Source organism: Lepisosteus oculatus, chromosome 20 (assembly GCF_040954835.1).
Source record: "Lepisosteus oculatus isolate fLepOcu1 chromosome 20, fLepOcu1.hap2, whole genome shotgun sequence".
NCBI lineage: Eukaryota > Metazoa > Chordata > Actinopteri > Semionotiformes > Lepisosteidae > Lepisosteus > Lepisosteus oculatus.
The window spans coordinates 1,175,893-1,197,734 of record NC_090715.1 but is presented as its reverse complement, the minus strand read 5'-3'; the positions used below and the strand labels follow the sequence as shown (position 1 = coordinate 1,197,734).

General features: G+C 49.2%; 1 protein-coding gene across 2 annotated transcripts; it reads right to left on the bottom strand.

Annotated features, from left to right (window-relative positions):
* Positions 1–157: 157 nt before the first annotated feature.
* Positions 158–21,108, bottom strand: slc12a3 (solute carrier family 12 member 3). 2 transcript variants are annotated; one of them, XM_069181167.1, is made up of 27 exons: positions 20,763–21,108; positions 19,273–19,398; positions 18,521–18,596; positions 18,140–18,235; positions 17,467–17,606; positions 16,472–16,582; positions 16,190–16,301; positions 15,743–15,873; positions 15,150–15,234; positions 14,861–15,015; positions 13,881–13,988; positions 13,172–13,295; positions 12,889–12,990; positions 11,784–11,939; positions 11,247–11,346; positions 10,673–10,784; positions 10,369–10,506; positions 10,034–10,140; positions 9,792–9,868; positions 8,067–8,141; positions 6,977–7,078; positions 6,765–6,876; positions 6,413–6,499; positions 5,705–5,840; positions 5,376–5,443; positions 1,406–1,561; positions 158–1,257 (listed from the first exon to the last, which is right to left on the bottom strand). In XM_069181167.1, the coding sequence occupies exons 1-26, from the start codon at positions 21,057–21,059 to the stop codon at positions 1,420–1,422; spliced, it is 3,075 nt and encodes a 1,024-aa protein (XP_069037268.1). In that variant the 5' UTR covers positions 21,060–21,108; the 3' UTR covers positions 158–1,257; positions 1,406–1,419. The 2 variants fall into 2 exon arrangements, with proteins under 2 accessions (XP_069037268.1, XP_069037267.1); XM_069181166.1 differs by having other exon boundaries at positions 158–1,561.
* Positions 21,109–21,842: the final 734 nt, after the last annotated feature.

Sequence of the window (21,842 nt, the reverse complement as noted above, 5' to 3'; positions counted from 1 at the left end):
TAAAACTGTAAAGAAATCATATAGATTCAGGGTCAGGGGTCAGAGCAGAACGAATTAGTTCATAGTAAAAGTGCATTTTGGGAAGACGGTGTTCACCGGCAACGAGAGCAGGGGAAAGTTTTTATCCCCTGCTCAACAAATCTCAAACAATGAACCACACATTGAAAAAACTTTATTATTAATAAAAACATAAATAAATTTGTTCAGAACAGTATAATAATGGTGATTACACTGCATGGAGTGATTTTGTTAGAGACTCAGTTGTACAAGCGTTAATGGGAGTTTAAAACAGTAAAACAGTACCCTAAGCACACAGATAGGTGTGTGCTTAATGGGCTTAGTTAATGCTAAAGGAAATACGTTTTAAACAATTAAAATACAAAAGCATGAAAACACATATGACATGACTAGAAATAATAAAGTTCCAAAAATTCTAAAAGTGTAAAAATCCAGGTGTAACTGAGTTAAGTTACTTCCCACAAGTCTGGAACAACTCCTCCACATCCCCAGCTCCTAAAATGTTTTAAAGATAAGTTGCTAGTAAGGCATTATGGCTTTATCAGGCATTGGGAGAGTGCAGAAGTGGATCAGCAGGTCCCTGCAAGAGCTGTGTAAATACTCCTAGCAAAAGATGGAGTGAGGCTGTGTCTACATTACTGGCAGGAGAGTGTCTGTGGGGCTGTGTCTACACTACTGGCAGTAGAGTGTGTCTGTGAGGCTGTGTCTACACTACTGGCAGGAGAGTGTCTGTGGGGCTGTGTCTACACTACTGGCAGTAGAGTGTGTCTGTGAGGCTGTGTCTACACTACTGGCAGTAGAGTGTTTCTGTGAGGCTGTGTCTACACTACTGGCAGTAGAGTGTTTCTGTGAGGCTGTGTCTGCACTACTGGCAGTAGAGTGTGTCTGTGAGGCTGTGTCTGCACTACTGGCAGTAGAGTGTGTCTGTGGGGCTGTGTCTACACTACTGGCAGTAGAGTGTTTCTGTGAGGCTGTGTCTACACTACTGGCAGTAGAGTGTTTCTGTGAGGCTGTGTCTGCACTACTGGCAGTAGAGTGTGTCTGTGAGGCTGTGTCTGCACTACTGGCAGTAGAGTGTGTCTGTGGGGCTGTGTCTACACTACTGGCAGTAGAGTGTGTCTGTGGGGCTGTCTGCACTACTGGCAGTAGAGTGTGTCTGTGGGGCTGTGTCTACACTACTGGCAGTAGAGTGTGTCTGTGGGGCTGTGTCTGCACTACTGGCAGTAGAGTGTGTCTGTGAGGCTGTGTCTACACTACTGGCAGGAGAGTGTCTGTGAGGCTGTGTCTGCACTACTGGCAGGAGAGTGTCTGTGAGGCTGTGTCTGCACTACTGGCAGCAGAGTGTCTGTGAGGCTGTGTCTGCACTACTGGATGTAGAGTGTCTGTGTGGCTATGTCTGCACTACTGGCAGTAGAAGGTGAGCACATTTTCCTGGTTGCCCCTGACAAGGAGCACAGGGGGTCGGAGGTCCTGGGAAAGGGTTTCCAGCCAGGCCATGTAGAGAGCGCTGGGGCATTTCCCCCTCCTGCCCACTGGCATAGTCCTGTCAGAGAGACAACAGTGGGCAATCATGACAAGGGTTAGCACTGAGACACAACACTGCACCGACACTGCACACCACACTGAGACACAACATCTGCACTGACCCTGAACACCACACTGAGACACAACACTGCACTGACACTGCACACCATACTGAGACACAACACTGCACTGACACTGCACACCACACTGAGACACAACACTGCACTGACACTGCACACCACACTGAGACACAACACCTGCGCTGACATTGCACACCATGCTGTGACACAATACTGCACTGACCCTGCACACCACACTGAGACACAACACCTGCGCTGACATTGCACACCACGCTGAGACACAACACTGCACTGACCCTGCACACCACACTGAGACACAACACCTGCACTGACATTACACACCACACCGAGACACAACACTGCACTAACATGCACACCATACTGAGATACAACACTGTACTGACACTGCACACCACACTGAGACACAACACTGCACTGACACTGCACACCACACTGAGACACAACACTGCACTGACACTGCACACCACACTGAGACACAACACTGCACTGACACTGCACACCACACTGAGACACAACACCTGTACTGACATTGCACACCATGCTGAGACACAACACCTGCACTGACATTGCACACCATGCTGAGATACAACACTGCACTGACACTGCACACCACACTGAGACACAACACCTGCACTGACACTGCACACCACACTGAGACACAACACCTGCACTGACACTGGACACCTTACTGAGACACAACAGTGCACTAACACTGCACACCATACTGAAACACATCTACACTAACACTGCACATCATAGTGACACACAACACTACACTAATTTTGCAAATTCTGTTCTGTCCTCCTTATCCTGTTTCTCTTCCTCTGACCCTCTAGAGGACAAAATACAGTTACTTGACAATGCTCTTTTATCTACCCTCGACACCTTTGCTCCTTTAAAAACTCGAACCATCTCCTTCTCTCGCCCTGCCCCCTGGTACAATGACCATCTGCGTTTCATGAAGGCAGCCTCTCGCAAACTTGAGCGTAGGTGGCGTCTTTCCGGCCTAAATGTACATTATCAGGCCTGGAGAGATTACTTATCTGATTATAAGGTTACTATAGAGTCTGCTAGATCCACCTACTTCTCTCACATCATTGAAAATCACCAAAACAATCCCAGACATCTTTTCTCCACCATCAACAGACTACTCAAGCCAAACTGCCCCACCACATTACCTGCCTCATCACAACTTTGCAACACATTCTTAGATTTCTTTAGTTCTAAGATTGACAACATCCGGCATCACATTCTCTCCACTACGGATATAATTTCCACACCTCCTCCCTCCTCATCCAACCTCTCTGGTTCCCGTCTCTCCAGCTTCTCTCTTCTTGACTCAGCATCCCTAAACAAACTAGTTACGCGCATGAAACCCACCACATCTATTTTAGATCCCATTCCCACCACTTTATTCCAGTCCTGTTTCTCTTCTCTCTGTCCCATTGTCCTCAATATAATACATGAATCCTTGAGCACCGGCATTGTACCAACGGTCCTCAAAACTGCTGCTATTACCCCAGTGCCAAAGAAGCCTAACATGGCTCTCGACAATCTTAACAACTTTCGCCCCATCTCCAACTTACCCTTTCTCTCTAAAATTCTAGAACGTGCTGTCACACTTCAGTTACATAACCACCTCATGACAAACAACCTTTTCGAACCCCTCCAATCTGGCTTCCGTCAACTTCACAGCACAGAAACCGCCCTAGTCAAAGTCACCAACGATCTCCTAATAGCTTCTGATTCTGGTTCTTTCCATACTCATCCTTCTTGATCTCAGTGCTGCCTTTGACACTGTTGACCATAACATCTTGCTTTCTCGTCTCGAGACTGTGTTTGGAGTCTCTGACACTGCCCTCAAATGGTTTAAGTCTTACCTCACTGATCGCTGTCACTTTGTCTCTCTCAATGGGTACAGGTCTGAAATTGGTCTTGTCAAGTCTGGTGTCCCTCAGGGCTCAATACTGGGCCCCTTGCTCTTCAGCATTTACTTGTTCCCACTTGGTCAGCTTTTAAGATCACATGGCCTCAGCTTTCATTTTTACGCTGACGATACTCAAATATACATCCATACCAAACCCGACACTGATGTGGCTGTCTCTATTCTATCTAATTGCATCTCTGACATAAAAATTTGGATGACTCAAAACTTCCTTCATCTTAACTGTGACAAGACTGAAGTCATGCTTATTGGTACCCCCCATCAACTTCGTAAAGCCAGTCCTGTAACCCTGTCTGTAGATGGCTCTGTACTTGAGCTCCAATCAAAATTGAAAAACCTTGGGGTTATATTCGATTCTGGCTTAACATTCGACCCACATGTACAGCATACTGTCAAAACATCTTTTTTTCACCTTAGAAATATCGCAAGACTACGCCCTATGCTATCATTAACTGTGGCTGAAAAGCTGATCAACATATTTGTATTCTCTCGAATTGACTACTGCAATGCTCTGCTCCCTGGGGTATCTAAATCTACTCTGAACAAGCTGCAGTATGTCCAAAATTCAGCAGCCAGAATCCTGACCAGATCTAGTGCAAGTGTTCACATTACTCCTATCCTGGAGTCCTTGCACTGGCTTCCGGTCAAATTCCGCGTAGACTTTAAAATCCTCATGCTCACCTACAAGGCTTTACATGGCTTGGCACCTCAATACCTGTCTGAACTTTTATCGCCCTACTCCCCACCTCGCAACCTCCGCTCTTCAAATTCTGCCCTCCTTACTGTCCCCCAAGCCCGTTTACATTGTATGGGCGACAGGGCCTTCTCCTGCTATGCCCCCAAGCTCTGGAACTCCTTGCCCAAGGATATTAGAGAGTCACCTTCTCTAAACTCCTTCAAATCCAGACTCAAAACCCTCCTTTTCAGAAAAGCCTTTACTTAACTGGTTCCATTCTTCACCCCTCTGCTCTTCTTAATACCATCTTCCACGGTCTCCTCTATTGTTATTGTTGTATTGTTGTAATTATAATTGTGTCCTGTCTTGTGAAATTTTCTTATTTATTGTTGTAGTCTTCTTATTTATTGTTATTGTCATCATGTAAAGCGCTTTGAGAAGCCACCTTTAAAGGCGCTATATAAAATAAAGTTTATTATTATTATTACTAACACTGACAGATTCTCAAGGCTAGGATCAAACTCAGGACATTGGATCTGCAAGACACTGCCTAACTAACTTACACAATTATATGACCTGAAACAAATGCCTAGATATCTGTAACTGTAAGAAATAATATGCACATAAAAGCAAATAAGCTGGTGTCTTATAAAGAGGAGTGGCTGCCACTCCAACCATACAGTGCCTGCAGGGCTGTGTAGGAGAGCAGCGGGGTCAAACAGTTTTCACTGAGCAGTACAGGAAAAACGCCACAGAAATCACCAGACTGATCACCCACTGGAACTAATGGGCACTTGCTGCAGACACAAGCAGAACCAGACAGAAAGCGCTGAGGGAAGACTAGGGCAGTGAGGGTTTTCGTGCTCATTGAACTACACTTCCAGTATTGTTGAGCCTAACCGTTTCTGAAACTAAAATGCAAATGATTACCGTGCACGCAAGATCAGCTCTGGGGGTAATTATCTGAAATTCAAGCCCTGAAATGGAATCTGGGTGATGTTCTCTGAACAGTATGTACAGTCCAGTAGCCATTAGGGTGTGTGCTTAGCAAATCAAGGAGAGTGGCTAATTCCCTGGCTCATTCCACTGGGGGCTCAGCATTTCCACTCACAGGATGATGAGCGCCGCGTCTCGGGAGTAATCCAGCAGGATTTCATTCAGATGGATCTGTCGGAGGGACTGCCGGAAAAAAGAAAGCATATTTTTAAAATATGATTAATTTGAAAATCCTCAAAAAACAGTGTTTCATTCTTGCATTTTCTCTTACAGAATTGTGTTTTTTCCTTATTTAAAGCACAAAGTGCTCTGGTTTGCCATAGCCTGAGCACAATCTCTCGCTGTCAGGAAGCGAAGTGCTCTTAAACCACAGATTGGTTTCATTCTGCCCAAGTCATCCGCCAATAACAGAAGATGAAGAATTCAGACTTGAAAGAGTCTCACCTTGGCCTTGTTCCTCTCTATCTCTTCATCCGAAATCTTCCAGGGGAATTCCTTCTTCATTTCATTGACTGTGTTTTCGTCCCTGAATCCATCGTTCAGCCGGTAGGGGCCGAGCAGATCCTCAAACCTCTTCACACTGCACCAAACCCACAGGAGACAAGAGGGTTCAGATGGGCACCAGCTCAGAGCAGACTAGGGCCTCTGCAGAGGGACCCGACACTCGTTTCAGTGGACTCAAGTCTGCACTCATCCAATTACAGATATCAAGGACAGCTGACATGCAACTGGGATACAGTGTAAAATGCAGATATCCCACGTTATCTCACCCATCACCCATCACCCACCAGGGTGCAACACGGTCTAAGTACACTCTTCTCCTGTAGGGCCTGTTGCAATGGAATAACAGAGTGTGCTGCGTCTCTGCAGAGCTGTTGTAAAACCCAGGCAACTGTCTTTGAGAGCCATGCATCACAGTTTTGCATGGAATCCAAAGGAGTTGCTTAGTTTTATTTATTTATATGATGCACTGTACAGAAGCTGAGAGAAAATAACCTCTTAATTTGAAATCAAAGCCAGTGGTGATCAAGCAGGTGAGATGGAGCAGCAGGGGAGTGCCCCAGTGCCCCAGTGCCACCTTGCCCTGTGTGCTGTTTGAAGAGCGAGGGAAAGGACCCAGAGACACAGTACAAGAGAGAAGTGTGACCCTACTGCTCGGGCCGCGGCTTCTCGTTGACGTCAGGCAGCACCTGGACGTCGTGGAATCCCAGACGAAACTTGCTGAGCAGGGACATGAACCTGGAGATCACAACGGGAAAAAAAAGTCTGTTTCAGTGCTGCTGAGCCCTGGGCTGACGTCTGTGGACCATGTTGAGCTGAGTGAGCCGGGACAGCGAGCTATTTGCATTTCTGAGTGATTTCAGAAATTAAAAATGATCAGCAGCTTCCCTCTGTATTTTGCTTCACTGCAGTCATCAGAGAAGAGACACGCTTATTTCTGGAGGGGTGTTTGATCGTGCACGGCGGCGGCGGCGGGTTGGAGGGGGTAGGCTCGGATACTCACGCCTTCCTCTGCTCGTCCACCCGGCTGATCTCTCCGCCCACGAAGACACGCACCTTGCAGCCACGCCAGCGCTTCTTCCGCGTCAGGAGGTACGGAATGAGCAGGGTCAGGCCTGCGGAAGGGGCGGCACGCATTACTCACAGGGCACGCCCAGGCTTCCCCTAGGTCACAGGTCAAAGGTTCATTACAGGCTAGCTGTCAGCGCAACCCACCTCCATCATCAAAGAGCCAGTAAACGTCGATCGTCTTCTTGCCCTGCTTAGACTGGAAAATGGTCGTGGGCTGAACTTCAGCCACTAGAGCGTCAGGGTCCACTGAAACAGGAAGAGCCGGGGTCAGACTGACCAGTCTTCACAATCGTTTCCAACGGCTGCTCGCGCAACAGGCAGATGTGACTTAGCACTGACCCAGAGATTACAGACATTCTTGATGTCCCAGCAGCCATATCACTCTGCAACTCAAAACTGGCAGCCCACTGAAGTTCAGCAGGTGTGAGCCTGGTCAGTACCTGGATGGGAGACCTCCTAGGAAAAATTAAGTTTGCTGCTGGAAGAGGTGTTAGTGAGGCCAGCAGGGGGCGCTCACCCTGCAGTCCATGTGGGTCCTAATGCCCCAGTATAGTGATGGGGACACTATACTGTAAAAAGGTGCTGTCCTTTGGATGAGACTTAAAACTGAGGTCTTGAGTCTTTGTGGTCATTAAAAATCCCAGGGTTCTTCTTGCAAAGAGTAGGGGTGTAACCCCGGCGTCCTTGCCAAATTTCCCCCTGGCCTTTACCAATCATAGTTCAGGTGGGTAGCTGCATCAGCATGCATAGGCTGCAAAGGAACAAGTAATAGGTTTATTCCATGCTGAAAAAGAGAAGAAAGAAAACACAACGTTTCGGCTGTGGAGCCTTCATCAGGTGTTTTGGCCTAAACGTTGTGTTTTCTTTCAGCATGGAATAAACCTATTACTTGTTCCTTACCAATCATGGCCTCCTAATAATCCCCATCTATGAATTGGCTTCATCGCTCTGTTCTCCTCCCCACTGAGAGCTGGTGTGTGGGGAGCGTTCTGGCGCGCTATGGCTGCTGTCGTATCATCCAGGTGGGGCTGCACACTGGTGGTGGTGGAGGGGAGTCCCCATTACCTGTAAAGCGCTTTGAGTGGAGAGTCCAGAAAAGCGCTATATAAGTGTAAGCAATTATTATTAATTATTAATGTACAACATTAATGGCCAAGTGTCTTTAAACACAAAATAGGTTTTCTTAGCACACAAAACGGAACACATTCCCTTTCATCATCTCATTGTGTCTTACATGTACTGTGGGCTGCTGGTGCTGGGGAAGTCCCATTGCCACGGTACTCACTGCCATTCTCAAACACAGGGTTAACTGGGAAAACAGGACAGACTCCTTAACACAGGCAGAGTGGACAGTCCACACCTGCCAGGACAGAGTCCTTAACACAGTGACAGTGGACAGTCCATACCAGCCAGGACAAACTCGTTAGCACATGGAAACACAACAGTTCAACAATTTTTATCTTTTTATCTCAGTGGTTCTCAAACTGTGGTACGCATACCAGCAAATAGGGAGGTAGGAGAATGTGCGTGATTTTGGAACAATGCCAATGTTGTAAACACAGGAATGCCTAGAAATACGTGCTACTAACGCTTGTAATCGTGTGAGCACAGGAAATCGTGATAACAGAAAAATATTTAAGAACTGTTTTAAGTTAATTTGAGAAAAATACACACAGCGTCTCTATGTTTCGCTCCCATGCGCATGAAATAAAAACTTAAAATAAATACGGAAATAAAAACGGAAACGGGGAGAAATGCAAACTTGCGGATTGCTAAAGCAGGTAAGCCCCACACTATTTTTGAAGAATCTTATTTACCGTTGGCAAAAGAGCTGACACGTATTATGTGTGGAGAAAAAGCTGCTAAACAGCTCGACCTGCTGCCCCCCTCCCCCTGAAAGACACTGTCATTCATAGAATTATTGAAATGATATCAAAAGTACGCTGATAGAGCGCGTTAAGATGAGCAGATGTTTTTCACTGCAATTAGATGAGTCTGTAGTCAATTTGGCCAGTTCACTCGTTTATGTTAGATACGAGTTTGAGGGTACAGTACGTGCCATGAGGACTTTCTGTTATGTAAGCCGCTGCCAACAGGAACTACAGGAGAGCACATATATCAGCTTCTGAAAGAATTTATCGAAGAGAATGGCCTCGACTGGATAAAATGCGTCGGAGTTTGTACAGACGGTGCTAGAGCAATGACAAGCTGACATAACGGTGTAGTTGCACGAATTAGAGAGGTTGCTCCAGAAATTAATGGTTTCATTGCAACATCCACCGCGAGACCTTTGCCATCAAGAAAATGCCTGACGATTTAAAATCTGTTAGACTCTGTTGTGAATTGTTTCAAGGCTCGAAAAATGAATTCACATCTGCTTTGCTAACAGGCTCCCCCCTCTCACTGAAATGGTGCTTTTTTATTATTTTTATTTGTTGTTGTTACTGTTTTTTTCTGTAAAACGCTTTGAGAAGCCACATTTAAAGGCGCTATATCAAATAAAGTTTATTATTATAATATTTATTATATGTATGTGTGAGTGTGTGTGCACGCACACTCATGTTGGTCATTGAGAATTTCTGGGGTTCCTATGAGATGATGACTTGTAGGTGGTACTTGGATGCTTTGTTTGGATTAGGGGTGGTACTTGGTCCAAAAGGTTTGAGAACCACTGATCTATATCAATTTCTATCTTTAGTGAGGTACCTCCTGCCTTTTCTGCACTGTAATGTGAACATGCGCATTCAGTGTTGAGTACAGCACAGCACACTCCAATACAAATGACAAAGAAACAAATCAAAAACCCAAACACGGTGTTCAGTGCTGGAGCCCAGAAGAAGGCTGTGGGAGGGGCAGACGATGCAGAACAGGCCCATGTTCCCCTGGGAACCGGCTGACTCCGCTCCGATCTTCCGGATCACACAGGGGTCGCCCTCCCAGAGCCCAGCGCTGGCCTTACCGTGGGCCTGCATCGTCCTCGACAGCCCTTCCTTCGTCCGCATCACACACACCCCGAACCTCAGGTCAAAGGCGTCGCTGGAACACGAGACACACAACACGGCACCGTGAGCCCACGGGAAACCGGGCTGAGAGTTCTCACCAGACGTGCTGCTCCGCGCTCGTGCACGTCCACACCAGACGTGCTCGTGCTCCACGCGTGCGCGTTATCTAATGACAAAGAGGCGCGGGGGGCACACTCACTGTATGATCCCAATGTAGTTTTCCAGGCTGCTCGGGCGATCCCTCTGCCAGTTCCTCTTGAAGCCCATCACGAGAACATTGGGCTGGATCCTCCCGAGGCCTGCGGCCTGACAAACAACATGTGCTGCACGTTAGGACTCGCTGGGCTCTTGCAGAGGCTGAGGCAGGGAAACGTCACCTGTCACCGGTCCGAACGACTGCAGAAGTGAATCTTTTCCCAGAATGCCTTCATGGTCTCCCAACCATGCTTGTCTGGTAGGTGCTAGAGTTGTTTTCCACAGCTCTGCTGGAGAGGCTCTCCTGCGGCTCTTCAGCAGGCAGATGGGTGACCTCACCTGGAGAAGCATCTGCACACCACTGCGCAGGTCCTCGGCCACCACCCCACGGTAGAAGGACTTGATCTTCCTCCTGTTCAGCCAGGTCACATGACTGCCACTGCCCGCTGCCTCCTGGCTCGTGGGAGAGGGCGCCCCCTGTCCCGAGCAGAGAGAGCAGCACATGTCACCCAGACAGCGGCCTCCCAGACAACACAGACCATGTGCTCTGAATGAGCACATGAATCCTCACTCTTCAAAACCACCGTGCAGAAGCAGTTTTCACAGCAAAGAAACCACGGGTGCAGCCAGGAGGAAAACTCACAACAACGACGTTTCCGCACATCATGAGGCTCAGGTTTTTGGTGAAGGTGCCGACGAAGTCAACCAAGGCGGGGCGGAAGCTGGGGGGCCCCGTCAGGACCAGACACTGCGGCCTGAAGGAGAGAGGAACACAGGCTAGAGCCCCCCGCAGCGGCCAGGGGCCCCCGCCGGGGCAGCACCCCACTGCCCCAGGCCTGGGCTCCTCCATGTCCCGAGTCCAGCTCTCTGAACAGTGAGTGACCTCCTGACAGGCAGCCCTGCCTCACTGTGCAAGAACACCAGCTGAGCCTCACGGCACTCTGATGTCTGCTGTTGTATCCACTGGACCCTAACTCTAACCTTTACCCCAAACTAGCCCGAACTTTAGGACTCTACCCTTTTCCTAACAACAGCACAAACCCAACAGCTGTTCGAACCCGGACCACGAGAAGTCAGCTTCCCTGAGCCAAGCTTAATTCAGCCCATCTACAGCCCGGGTTCAGGTCTGGTCCTTATACCCAACACTAATTCTGACCCTAAAGTACATGTTGGAGGTACAGTAGTTGCCCTCAGCTGAGATCAGCCCCCGTTATTACCTGTAGTTCTTGATGTGTTCATCAACTTCGTTCAGTCCCACTGAATAGGACAGCGCCATGTTGTAGGACCCAGCTTGAACTGAAGACCCCCAGTTAACAGCTGCAAAGCACAAGCACAGACCACCCACCAAGGGTCAGCACGCGGCCCTGATATTCTCTGTCCTTGTCGTGCACGCAGGCGAGCTAAAGCTCGCTGAGCATCAAGCACCCTTCAGCAGGAACTCGGGAAAACGGTCATCAGGAAGGTTAGAAATGACCCATCTTACCCAGTTGATTTGGTTAGTGGACCTAATATCTGAAGTTGGATACTTGAGAAAAGTGAAGCAGGAGTTCATTTCATGTCACTGCAGAACTCAAAGACGCTGTCAATGGATATTTTACAGGATTTTTAACTGCAGACTCAGAGATCTTCAACCAATCAGTGAACAAGAAGATTCTGTGACTGTAACAGACGCTGTGGCCCAGGACGGCGCCGCCGACAGGACCCCTGCCAGCCATGTGCACTGGGGCGTGTGACGCCAGCCGTGGCGGTCTCACCTGGTCTCTTATACAGCACGTAGGCCAGGAGGAAGAGCACGATGCCGATGGCAATCAGGGCCGCCCACCAGGTCAGCAGGAACATGATGACCACTGAGATGATGGCGCCAACCAGAGCAGCCCACTTGCTGTAATATTGGAAGGAAGGCCGCCAGCCTACGGGGGAGTCACAGAACCAGCTCAGACACATGAGCAGCACATGTGCAGGCTGTGTCAGATATATAGAAAAACCCAACTGGAACTGCAGTTCAGGCCACAGGCAGCTAAGAAACCATCCACTGGAAGTGGACTGGTCTTCTGTGAGAGGTATTCTCTAAATCGTCTGTAGTTATGTAATGTAATGTAATGTAATGTGTCTGCAGCTGCAGCTTCAGACCCAGCTTTGAATGAGAAGCTTGGAGCAATACTGCCAACAAATCAGCCATATCACCCTGCAACTCACAACTGGTAACCCACTGAAGCTAAGCAGGTGTGAGCCTGGTCAGTACCTGGATGGGAGACCTCCTGGGAAAAACTAAGGTTGCTGCTGGAAGAGGTGTTAGTGGGGCCAGCAGGGGGCGCTCACCCTGCGGTCCATGTGGGTCCTAATGCCCCAGTATAGTGACGGGGACACTTTACTGTAAACAGGCGCCATCCTTCGGATGAGACGTAAAACTGAGGTCCTGACTCTCTGTGGCCATTAAAAATCCCAGGGCATTTCTCGAAAAGAGTAGGGGTGTAACCCCGGTGTCCTGGCCAAATTTCCCATTGGCCCTTACCAATCATGGCCTCCTATTAATCCCCATCTATGAATTGGCTTCATTACTCTGCTCTCCTCCCCACTGATAGCTGATGTGTGGGGAGCGTTCTGGCGCACTATGGCTGCCGTCGCATCATCCAGGTGGGGCTGCACATTGGTGGTGGTGGAGGGGATCCCCATTACCTGTAAAGCGCTTTGAGTGGAGTGTCCAGAAAAGCGCTATATAAGTGTAAGCAATTATTATTATTATTATTATTATTATTATTATTATTAAATCTGTTCAGACTCTAGGGGGCTGCTTGCTGGGGCCAGCCCAGGAGCCAAATGGCTGGCAAAGGCCTGTGTGTGACAGAGCTGCAGGCTCACCTGGGGAGTTGGTGATGGAGGCGTGAAAGCAGCTGAAGTTGATGAGCGCGTAGGAGCACAGGAAGAAATTGGAGATGATGGGGGCGATGGTGTTCAGCTCAGCTGTGCAGGGAAAATACACACAACACACAAAGCAGTTAATAAGACACTCTGTCGGGTACAAATCACTGGATACGCTGCTGTTCCACAAAAGAACTCTGAATATCTGTCAACCTTCGCATGAACAGTGTTTATCTCATAGATGCAGTGACTTAGTTCAGCGACATCTGTCAGCAAAACCTACCAATCAGAATGAAGCAGATGGCGATAATATAGGTCAGCAAGTACCCTCTGATGGGCTCGTTGTTCTTCCCATAGCCTTCCCCAAAGAATCCGATCAAAGGGTACAGGTTGTCTTTGCAAAGGCACTTTGAATAAAAACAGCCGAGTAGGAAAATAAATAAATATACTGTATATTAGTTTTCAAATGCACACAATGCAAAAATAATCATAACACAAATAAAAGACTGCTTTCCTCTCCTCAAATTACACATGACTGACCCCACGCAGACTCCATGTGGACATGCACATCACTGATAAAGAACAAGTTTATTTCTCTAACACTTGCAGGATTTTTATGCACAAAAAAAACGAAACACTGAACATGACAATGTGTTAATCAGAAGCACACGGACGGGGAGCCTGTTTTAGACGATTCTGATGACCCAGATTGATGTTGTAGGTCACTTATTTTAATTCCAGAATATAACAGTCCATTTGTCACAGCGCCTGAGGCCATTTCTTATTGCTTTAATAATTATTTAGCACAGAGCTTGCTTTCATACAATCTGGAAATCTAAACAGAGTTTGAGCAGGTACTACAGCCAAACCTTTGGGTTTAAAAAGGCTGAAAATGTTCAAAATGAAACTATCTGGTGAAGGAGCCGCAGGCTGCCTCACAGCCCAGCTGCCTGAGGAGGGCGCCGCAGAGGGCGCGCGGGCAGGAAAGCTACCTGGAAGACTTTGGGAGCGGAGACCAGGCAGGCCAGGGCCGAGGACAGGGTGGCCCCGAAGATCCCAGCAGTGATGAGTGGGGCAAATCCGGACACCATGCTCATACTCTGCAGGGAGACAGAAGGGGGGCAGAGAGGGCAGAGAGGGGTAGAGAGGGGGCAGAGAGGGGCAGAGAGGGCAGAGAGGGGCAGAGAGGGCAGAGAGGGCAGAGAGGGGTGGAATGGGGCAGAGAGGGGTGGAGAGAGGGCAGAGAGGGGTGGAGAGAGGGCAGAGAGGGGTGGAAAGGGGCAGAGAGGGGTGGAGAGGGCAGGAGCAGGCAGAAAGAAAGGAGTTAGGAGTTAGGGCATGCAGGAGAGGAGGGGTGAAAAGACAAGGAGAAACTGATTGCCCAGCTGGTCCACTGCACATCAGAGTACTGCTCTAAGCCAGTCAGCCACTGGACTTACCTGTAATAAGGTATCTTCAGACACAACCTGAAGCTGCTCAATGTACTGAACATTCACAGCTGTTAAGCTCGGTGCCGTGTGTATGATAGCTGTCCGTCAGGAATACATTCACTAGAATTCGATTATATTCAGGCTACAGAGCCACCTAGCAGAGGCCACTCAAACCAGTGACAAACACGTTGAGCCCCAGGCACCCCTGGGAGGGAGAGGGAGGCTCAGCAGCTGCTCTGCTCCAGTTACATCAGGTCACTCAGCTCGTTAGTCACAGCAACAGGCCGCTGGGAGGACAGATCAGGGGGAGGAGAGAGTGGATCTCTCTCTGCAGGGCTCTCAGTAAATCCCTGTTTAACAGGCTCTTTGCTTCTGAAAGCGGCTAGCAGCTCACTGAGAGACCCTGGAAACACACTGCAGTGCCTCCTGCTGGTTCCAGATGAGACGTGAAACCAAGAGACTGCAGGCTCTGCAGCAACTCGCTCCTACGTCCCTCTAGGCTCTGCAAGCACTTTGAAGACAATGGCTCTCACTCCTCTTACCTGGTAGTAGTTGCTGATGCCGTACGGACACGTTTTATTGGCGATGCAGTCGCTGAAGTTCCAGCCGTAGGTGCAGGCCAGTCCCAGGCAGTCTGTCCCCAGCGCGTCCGCAGTGTCGTTGATGTTGCCAGAGGCGTCGCGCACCACGCACGACCCTGAGAGCAAAAAAACACAGACTTCGCTGACGACTGTGAGCACGCGTTACATTCTGCTTTCAAATCGAACCCTGCTATGTATTATCCCAAAGAAACAGCAGCCACATGAGAGAAACGGGATCCTCCTAACTCACCGATGGTGGCAGAGATGATCAGGTAAGACATGGTGGTCCAGAAAATGGCCAGGAGAGTTCCTCTCGGAATGGCCACTGCTGGGTCCTGACATTCAGGAGAGGGAGAGAGAGCTGGAGGCAATTATATGATTATAGATGGACAGGAGCTCCCGGAGAAGAGAGCAGACTCTTTAACTGGCCAGAATGATCTCCAGTCCGCTATCCTGCAGACCGGCTGTGAAGCTGCTGGAACAAAGACTCCCCTGCGGATGGTATTTAACGTAGAAAATGTGCAGAACGTTACCTGCAGGCAGTGGAAACATAACCTACAGATATGAGAAACACAGAGCTGAATACTAAAACAAGCTATTGTTTTCACGTATTAAGTGAAATGAAGAAATGAAGAAAGCAGAGTCAGAATCTGCAATGAAACATTAACCAGAGACAAGTGGAACCTACAGGAAGGAGCAGTTAAAACTGACAGCCTGGCATCTTTCAAGTATTGGCAAGGTGAGATCCTCCTCTCCTTCGGTAACCTTTTGCCGAGCCCACAAAGCTCTGCTCAAGCTGTTGAGCCCCCCACGGGGGACACGTCAACACACAAGTCCACTTGCCTTCAGGTCTCCAGAGATGTTGGCTCCTGCCAGGATTCCTGTCGCCGAGGGGAAGAAGATGGAGAACATCCCAAAAAAACTGCCCTCCGGTCCTCTCCAGTTTGGCACAAAGTTTTCAGCAAAAATAGCACCTGGAAAAACGGGCACGTTAATCATCTTCCAAGCACAACTCATGCAATCCAGGAGAAACAGGCATCTCTGCTCCCTGCTTTTTTTCTAAAACTGTGAAGTTATGACTGAACATTGAAGTTTTGTTCTGTTTTTCTCATAATGTCTCCCTTGAGGTTTTATGCACAAAGAGGTCACGAATGTGTTGGCTGTAAATGTTCTCTGGTTCAGTGAATTCATCTCCCAGGACAGAGAAGATAAGAAAGGTACCAGTGTGGTAGTGCTTGCTTATGGAAGTGGAGTGTTCTTCTACAAACTGCATCAAGAGATCCATATTACCTTTGTAACTGAAGAATCCTTTAGCCTTCTTCTCTGGAGTAGCCGGTATAATTGTCCCCACGATATAGTTTGCAAAGGAGACCATGATCACGAAAAAGAATAGGACTTGTGCCTGTGTTTGGCACAGATGGAAAAGCATTTATTATACAAATGGCACATAATGCAACCACATGCAATCCAGGGCTAGACTGTAACACAATACACAATGCAGCATGAAACAAATGCATTATAGATTTGTGATGCACACTCAGAGCAAGCAAGACAAACAGACTTTAGACTTGCCTTGGACTCCCACTCCATCCCAGCCAGCGAGATGCCCAGCAGGCAGGTCACAGTGATGACACCCACAATGCGGATGTCATTGATGGGGTCCACAATGCTGGAGCCACTCTCCTGGAGGGGAGAGGGAGATCTGAGTCAGGCAGAGACAAAGACAGCGCAGACACTCAGGACCTACAGCTACAGGAGATACTCGGAGCCAGTTCTCAGAAGCGCCTGCCGCTACGGCTTATGGAACACCTCACTTACAGGCAACGTCAGCCTGGGTATTTTCACCCATTATAATACCTGCTACACTGTACCTGGGTTTCCTCCCGGTGCTCCAGTCTCCCCCCACAGTTCAAGGACACGCTGGCAGCTCAATTAGCTTCTGGCAAAACTGGCCCTGGTGTGAGTGTGTGTGTGTCTGTGTGTGCCCTGTGATAGACTGCAGTCCAGAGTGTACCCTGCCCTGTGCCTGTTTCTAGCCGGGATAAGGTCTGGCTCCCCTGAAAACCTTATTTGGGTGAAGGGCTTAGACAATATCACCATATCACCCTGCAACTCCCAACAGGCAACCCACTAAACCATTTAACAATCATGGCCTCACAAGAATCCCCATTTCTGAACTGGCTTCATCACTCTGCTCTCCTCCCCACTGCAAGCTGGTGTGTGGTGAGCTTTCAGGTGGATGCTGTACATTGGTGGTAGTGGGATTCCCCTTTAATTCCCTGTAAAAGCACTTTGAATGTAGTGTCCAGAAAAGCACAGTATAAGCATAAGATTATTATTTCAGGTGGGGAGCTGCATCAGCATGGCCGTGGAGCCTTCTTCAGGTGTCAGGTGTTCAGATTATTATTATTATTATTATTATTATTATTATTATTATTATTATTATTATTATTATTATTAAAATGGATGGATGATAAATACCTGCTGAAAGTGAACTGGGAATGGCTACCGCATTGGTCAATGAGTCGACAATGAAGAGAGAAGAGAGCCCCAGAGCTCTTCCTCACCTGGATGAGAACCTGCACGGTCTCGGCGAAGCCCACGGTGTGCATGGCCACGGCCACAGCGTTGGCGAAAGCGAAGATCAGACCGATCGAGCCGCCTAGCTCGGGACCCAGACTGCGGGAGATCAGGAAGTACGTCCCGCCTGCGGAGGTACGAGACAGGGGCTCCTTCAACAGGGGAGCCAGACTGCGTCCCAGCAGCTGGATCACCCTGGAGGTCCTGTTCAGAAGCACTGCAGGATCATGACACGATCACAGAGGTGGCACAGCAGGGGAGGTCACGCGGTCCTTCTTACTCAGCTGGATTCTGGTAGCAAGTTGATTTGATCCACTGGCTACGTCACAGACTAGAAACCGGGATTCAAGAGCTCCCATGTTACGAAATGAACTGGTTATAGACCCAGCTGGTCGCAGTCGGCCTGAAACAGCTGCTGCTGATCTGATTATACAAGTAAAGGCGGCAGGGCTTTGAAATGACTGTCCTAGGCCCTACTGTCTAAGCTAGTGGTGGGACTAACTCGTTCACCTCACCCTTCCACTCGAGACCTCTGTGACGTAACTGGACAAATCCTGTGCTAAACTGGTCCCACCAGGCAGTGCCCGCCGGACCAGGGTTGGGCTGCACTGGTCTGCTCGCGGCCGGGCCCGTGCCGACAGGAGACCCCCACTGCCTTACCTCCTTTGACTTTGCCGTTGGTGGCGATGGCCGAGGTGGACAGGCCTGTGATGCCCGTGATGCAGGAGGACAGCAGAATGATGACCCAGGTCAGGCCTGCGGGGGAGGGACAGATACAGGGAGTGGGGTGCTCAGTGAGACTAATAACGACACGTCACCCCCTGCACTAGAAGTCTTTCTGATGATCGTTTCGGGTCACATTCATGCATCCGTTCATCACTTCATACAAACGCTGCCTTGTGATGCTAATGCACAGCATCACTGGCAGAAAACAAACAGATCAGAAGACAACAGCTCATTGCAGCAGGCTGATGTTCAGGACGTCCCGTGGTTTTCTGCTGTTGCTCAGTCAGCAATGCAGCACGCCGCCCACCCACGTACCAATCCCTGCCTGGGAGGTGATCCAAGGCAGCCGCAGGTACAGGATGACACCCCAGATGTTGAGCATGCAGCGAATCTGGGGGAGACAAGAGCAGAACTCAGCACCCCACTGACAACTATTCCTCACTTACTGAGCCACAACCGGCGCTTGACCACCAACAACCTTGTGTTTTTCCAGGCCGATTCATGATTAAATCTTGACATGCTGAGAGACCCTGATTTATCTCAACGCCAAAAAGCACTAAAAACCAAGAATCAGTCTAAATGCTGGAGTCCAGCTGTGCTCAAGCACACTACCAGGTTAAAGTGCAAAAGCTATGTAGATGAGTACAGTAAGCCCACTTAACTCCTTCAATACAAACCAGCCGGAAGAGCTACTGAATAAATTCCTTCCTTTCTTTTTTCTTTTTTTTTAAGTGTATAACGTTAGCATGCCCAAAGGGGTTGGGCAGCCAGTTGACCTTGGACCCCTAGAGGTTTTTTTTCTCCTTACTTAGGAGTTTTTGGTTCCTCTCCTCCGTTGCCTTCTGGTCTTTCTGTTCTGTGTTCACAACATGTATGGTCACTTGCATTGTTAAGCGCCGTGGGACAATCTGGTTGTGAAAAGCGCTCTATAAAAATAAGTTGAATTGAATTGAATAAATAAGGGTCGTGTCACATTGTGTCGCGGTGTTGCCACAGTGACCATCCCGCCCGGGACGGCGCTACACGGCGGGCGGCTGTGTCCTGCCAGGCTGATCCGGCGCACTCACCATGACCCCCTGCACCCATCCGAAGCGCGGGGGCTCCAGGGCGGGGCCCTCCGGCAGCTCCTCCTCGGCGCCTCCTCTGCCCGCGCCGCTGGCGTCCTCGTACACGGGGGGGGGGCAGGAGCCCTCCTGGGGGAGAGGAGAACCGCGCTGCAGGGTGACGGACAGCGGGCAAGGCCACAGCCCTGCTCTGCCTCAACACACCCGCTGGGGAACAGCACAGGACCCCGAAACTGGCTCCAGCCCTCCTGCGGGGTTCCTCCTCCCAGCTCCGCACAGCTCTGACCTCCGCAGCCCAGTCCGCGGGGGCCCACGGCTTATTTCTTTTAAAAAAAGCTACTTTTCCTGTTGAAAAGTGTTTCCACTCAGCGGGAATGAGAGACGGAGTCTGTAGCACCCAAATCTTTCGTCTCCACTGTTTCACCCCCCCGTCAGCGTCCTGCAAGACGGCCTGATCCCAGCACCCCTTCGGCCTCTGGCAGGATGCTGCGGCCCTACGCTGTACCCCCTCAGGTTGCACCCCAAAAATACCGAAAGACCTCAGCACTCAAGCACTGCAGACAGCACTGGTTTTGGTCTTTTATCAATGTGTGAAATGAATGGAAAATCCACTTGTATTAGATGCAGGTGCATATTTCAGCTACACAAATTATTCTGATGTTTTCCCAGGTAAGAATATTCATTTTTTGGTGTGAAATTATTCATAAAAGCAAATCAAACAAACCATAGGGGAGCTCTTGGGGTCTAACAGACTGAACTACAGGAATGTGTTGAAATAGTCGATATTCTGTTGTATAGGATTCTGTTGCCACCAGCTCTATTCTGGGGCTTAAAGAAGTGTCCCACACCGACAGGCTGGAGAAACTGATCCCTTAGTTTGGGACTGAAAGAGACAACCAGAGTATCTGACACAAGTATTCACAATAGTCGAGCCAGCACACATCTTCACCATGAGCTGGGAGACACAAGGCAGAGGACACTTGCGCAAACTAAACAAAAGTGCAGGAGAACTGGAGGCATTTCTTTACACAAAGGACGGTGGGAGTGTGGAACAAGTTTCCCATCCAAGTTAGTGAAACCAATATCTTGGCCTTCTTTCTTATGTTTGTAACCTTTCTTAAGTTCCAATGACATAATCTGTGTTCCAGCAGGGCCATCAGTTTCACAATCAAACCCTCCATTGACTTAATAACAATTAGATTAATCTGAGCTGTTTGCTCCCAGCTCTTAAACATCCTGGAGCTTTAACTGTTGGTTTTTGTAAGTGAAATAAAATCCCAGATTTGTGACTAGAAGCAAAATGCTAATATCCCAATGAAGCACCTTCTTCTCAAGTAAGGCTTCAGTTCTCTAATGGAGGTGGGCTGGACTGAAAGCCAGCAGATATCTGGGGCACCAGGGCACCAGGACTGGGAACCACTGGAACAATACGTGGATGATTAAAAGAGAAATAAACCCGATCTTTCTGGAGACGTAGACCTTCGCTGTCTCACCTCGGTGTAGGAGTGCAGCTGGAAGAGAGAGGGTCTCTGCCGGCGGTCGCGCCCGGGAATCTCGGTGTTGGCGTAGAAGTCGTAGCTTGGCGCGACGTCTAGCGTGTTATAGGCGGAGGTTCTCAGGGACAGCGAGCTGGTCTCGGAGTCCATACTGTTGACGCCGCTCTCTGGCTGCTCGTAACTGAACTTGGAGTCTTCCTCCCGGCTCGCCGAGCTCACCGCCCGGGAGATGGTGAATCGGCCGTGCGGTGGCGGCGAGTCTACGGTCACTACGGGCGCAGGAACGTCGGCCATGGCCGGACACCACGGCTGCGATAGACTACCACCTGATGAAGTGGGATAAGCACGGGCCACGGGGGGCTTTTATGCGCGGTCCAACCGGTGGCAACCGCATTTTCTTCCAGCGTTGCTTGGCCATGCATGATGGGTTGGGTTCGGATTGGAAAGTTTTCCGAAGAACCCTGGGTGAGAGCCCTAATCACCACCCTGGGGCGCCGGAGCGCACGGGCCTCCATGTAAATGCTTTTAATTAAATGTAATCACATTCTGAGATCCCCAAGTCCGATAAGATTTCGAGAAAGTCACAAGGAAACACTCAGGGAAAAACAGGAGCGAGCCGGCCACTGTCGCCCCCCCCTCCCCGAAGGAAAGCGGGACCCAGAGAGGTGTAGGGCGGTGATTCCCAACCGGGGGTACTCGTACCCCAGGGGGCACGTCGGCAGGTACCAGGGGGTACGTGGGAAGATTGTGGATTAAATTTAATTTACAAAATAGAAATTACTACTTGACGTTTTTTTTTTAAATGTCAAATACTGTTTCACTCTCAATGGACACAGTTGCGATTAGGAACAAATAAAAGCAGAAACAGATTGAATCGGTTGATGTCTAGCGCAGCCTGCTTATCAATCACCCCTGAGTTATTGCACTGCGCGCGAAAGTACTATAGAGAGCTAAGGGATGAGTGGCTGAAACGTCCGGCTGCTGCAACTCCAAGTGTCAGAACAGTACGAATTCAAACTTAGGTAAACCTACCGAAAAAAAAAGAAAAAGGCGACGAAGCCCCAACATCGGCAGTTC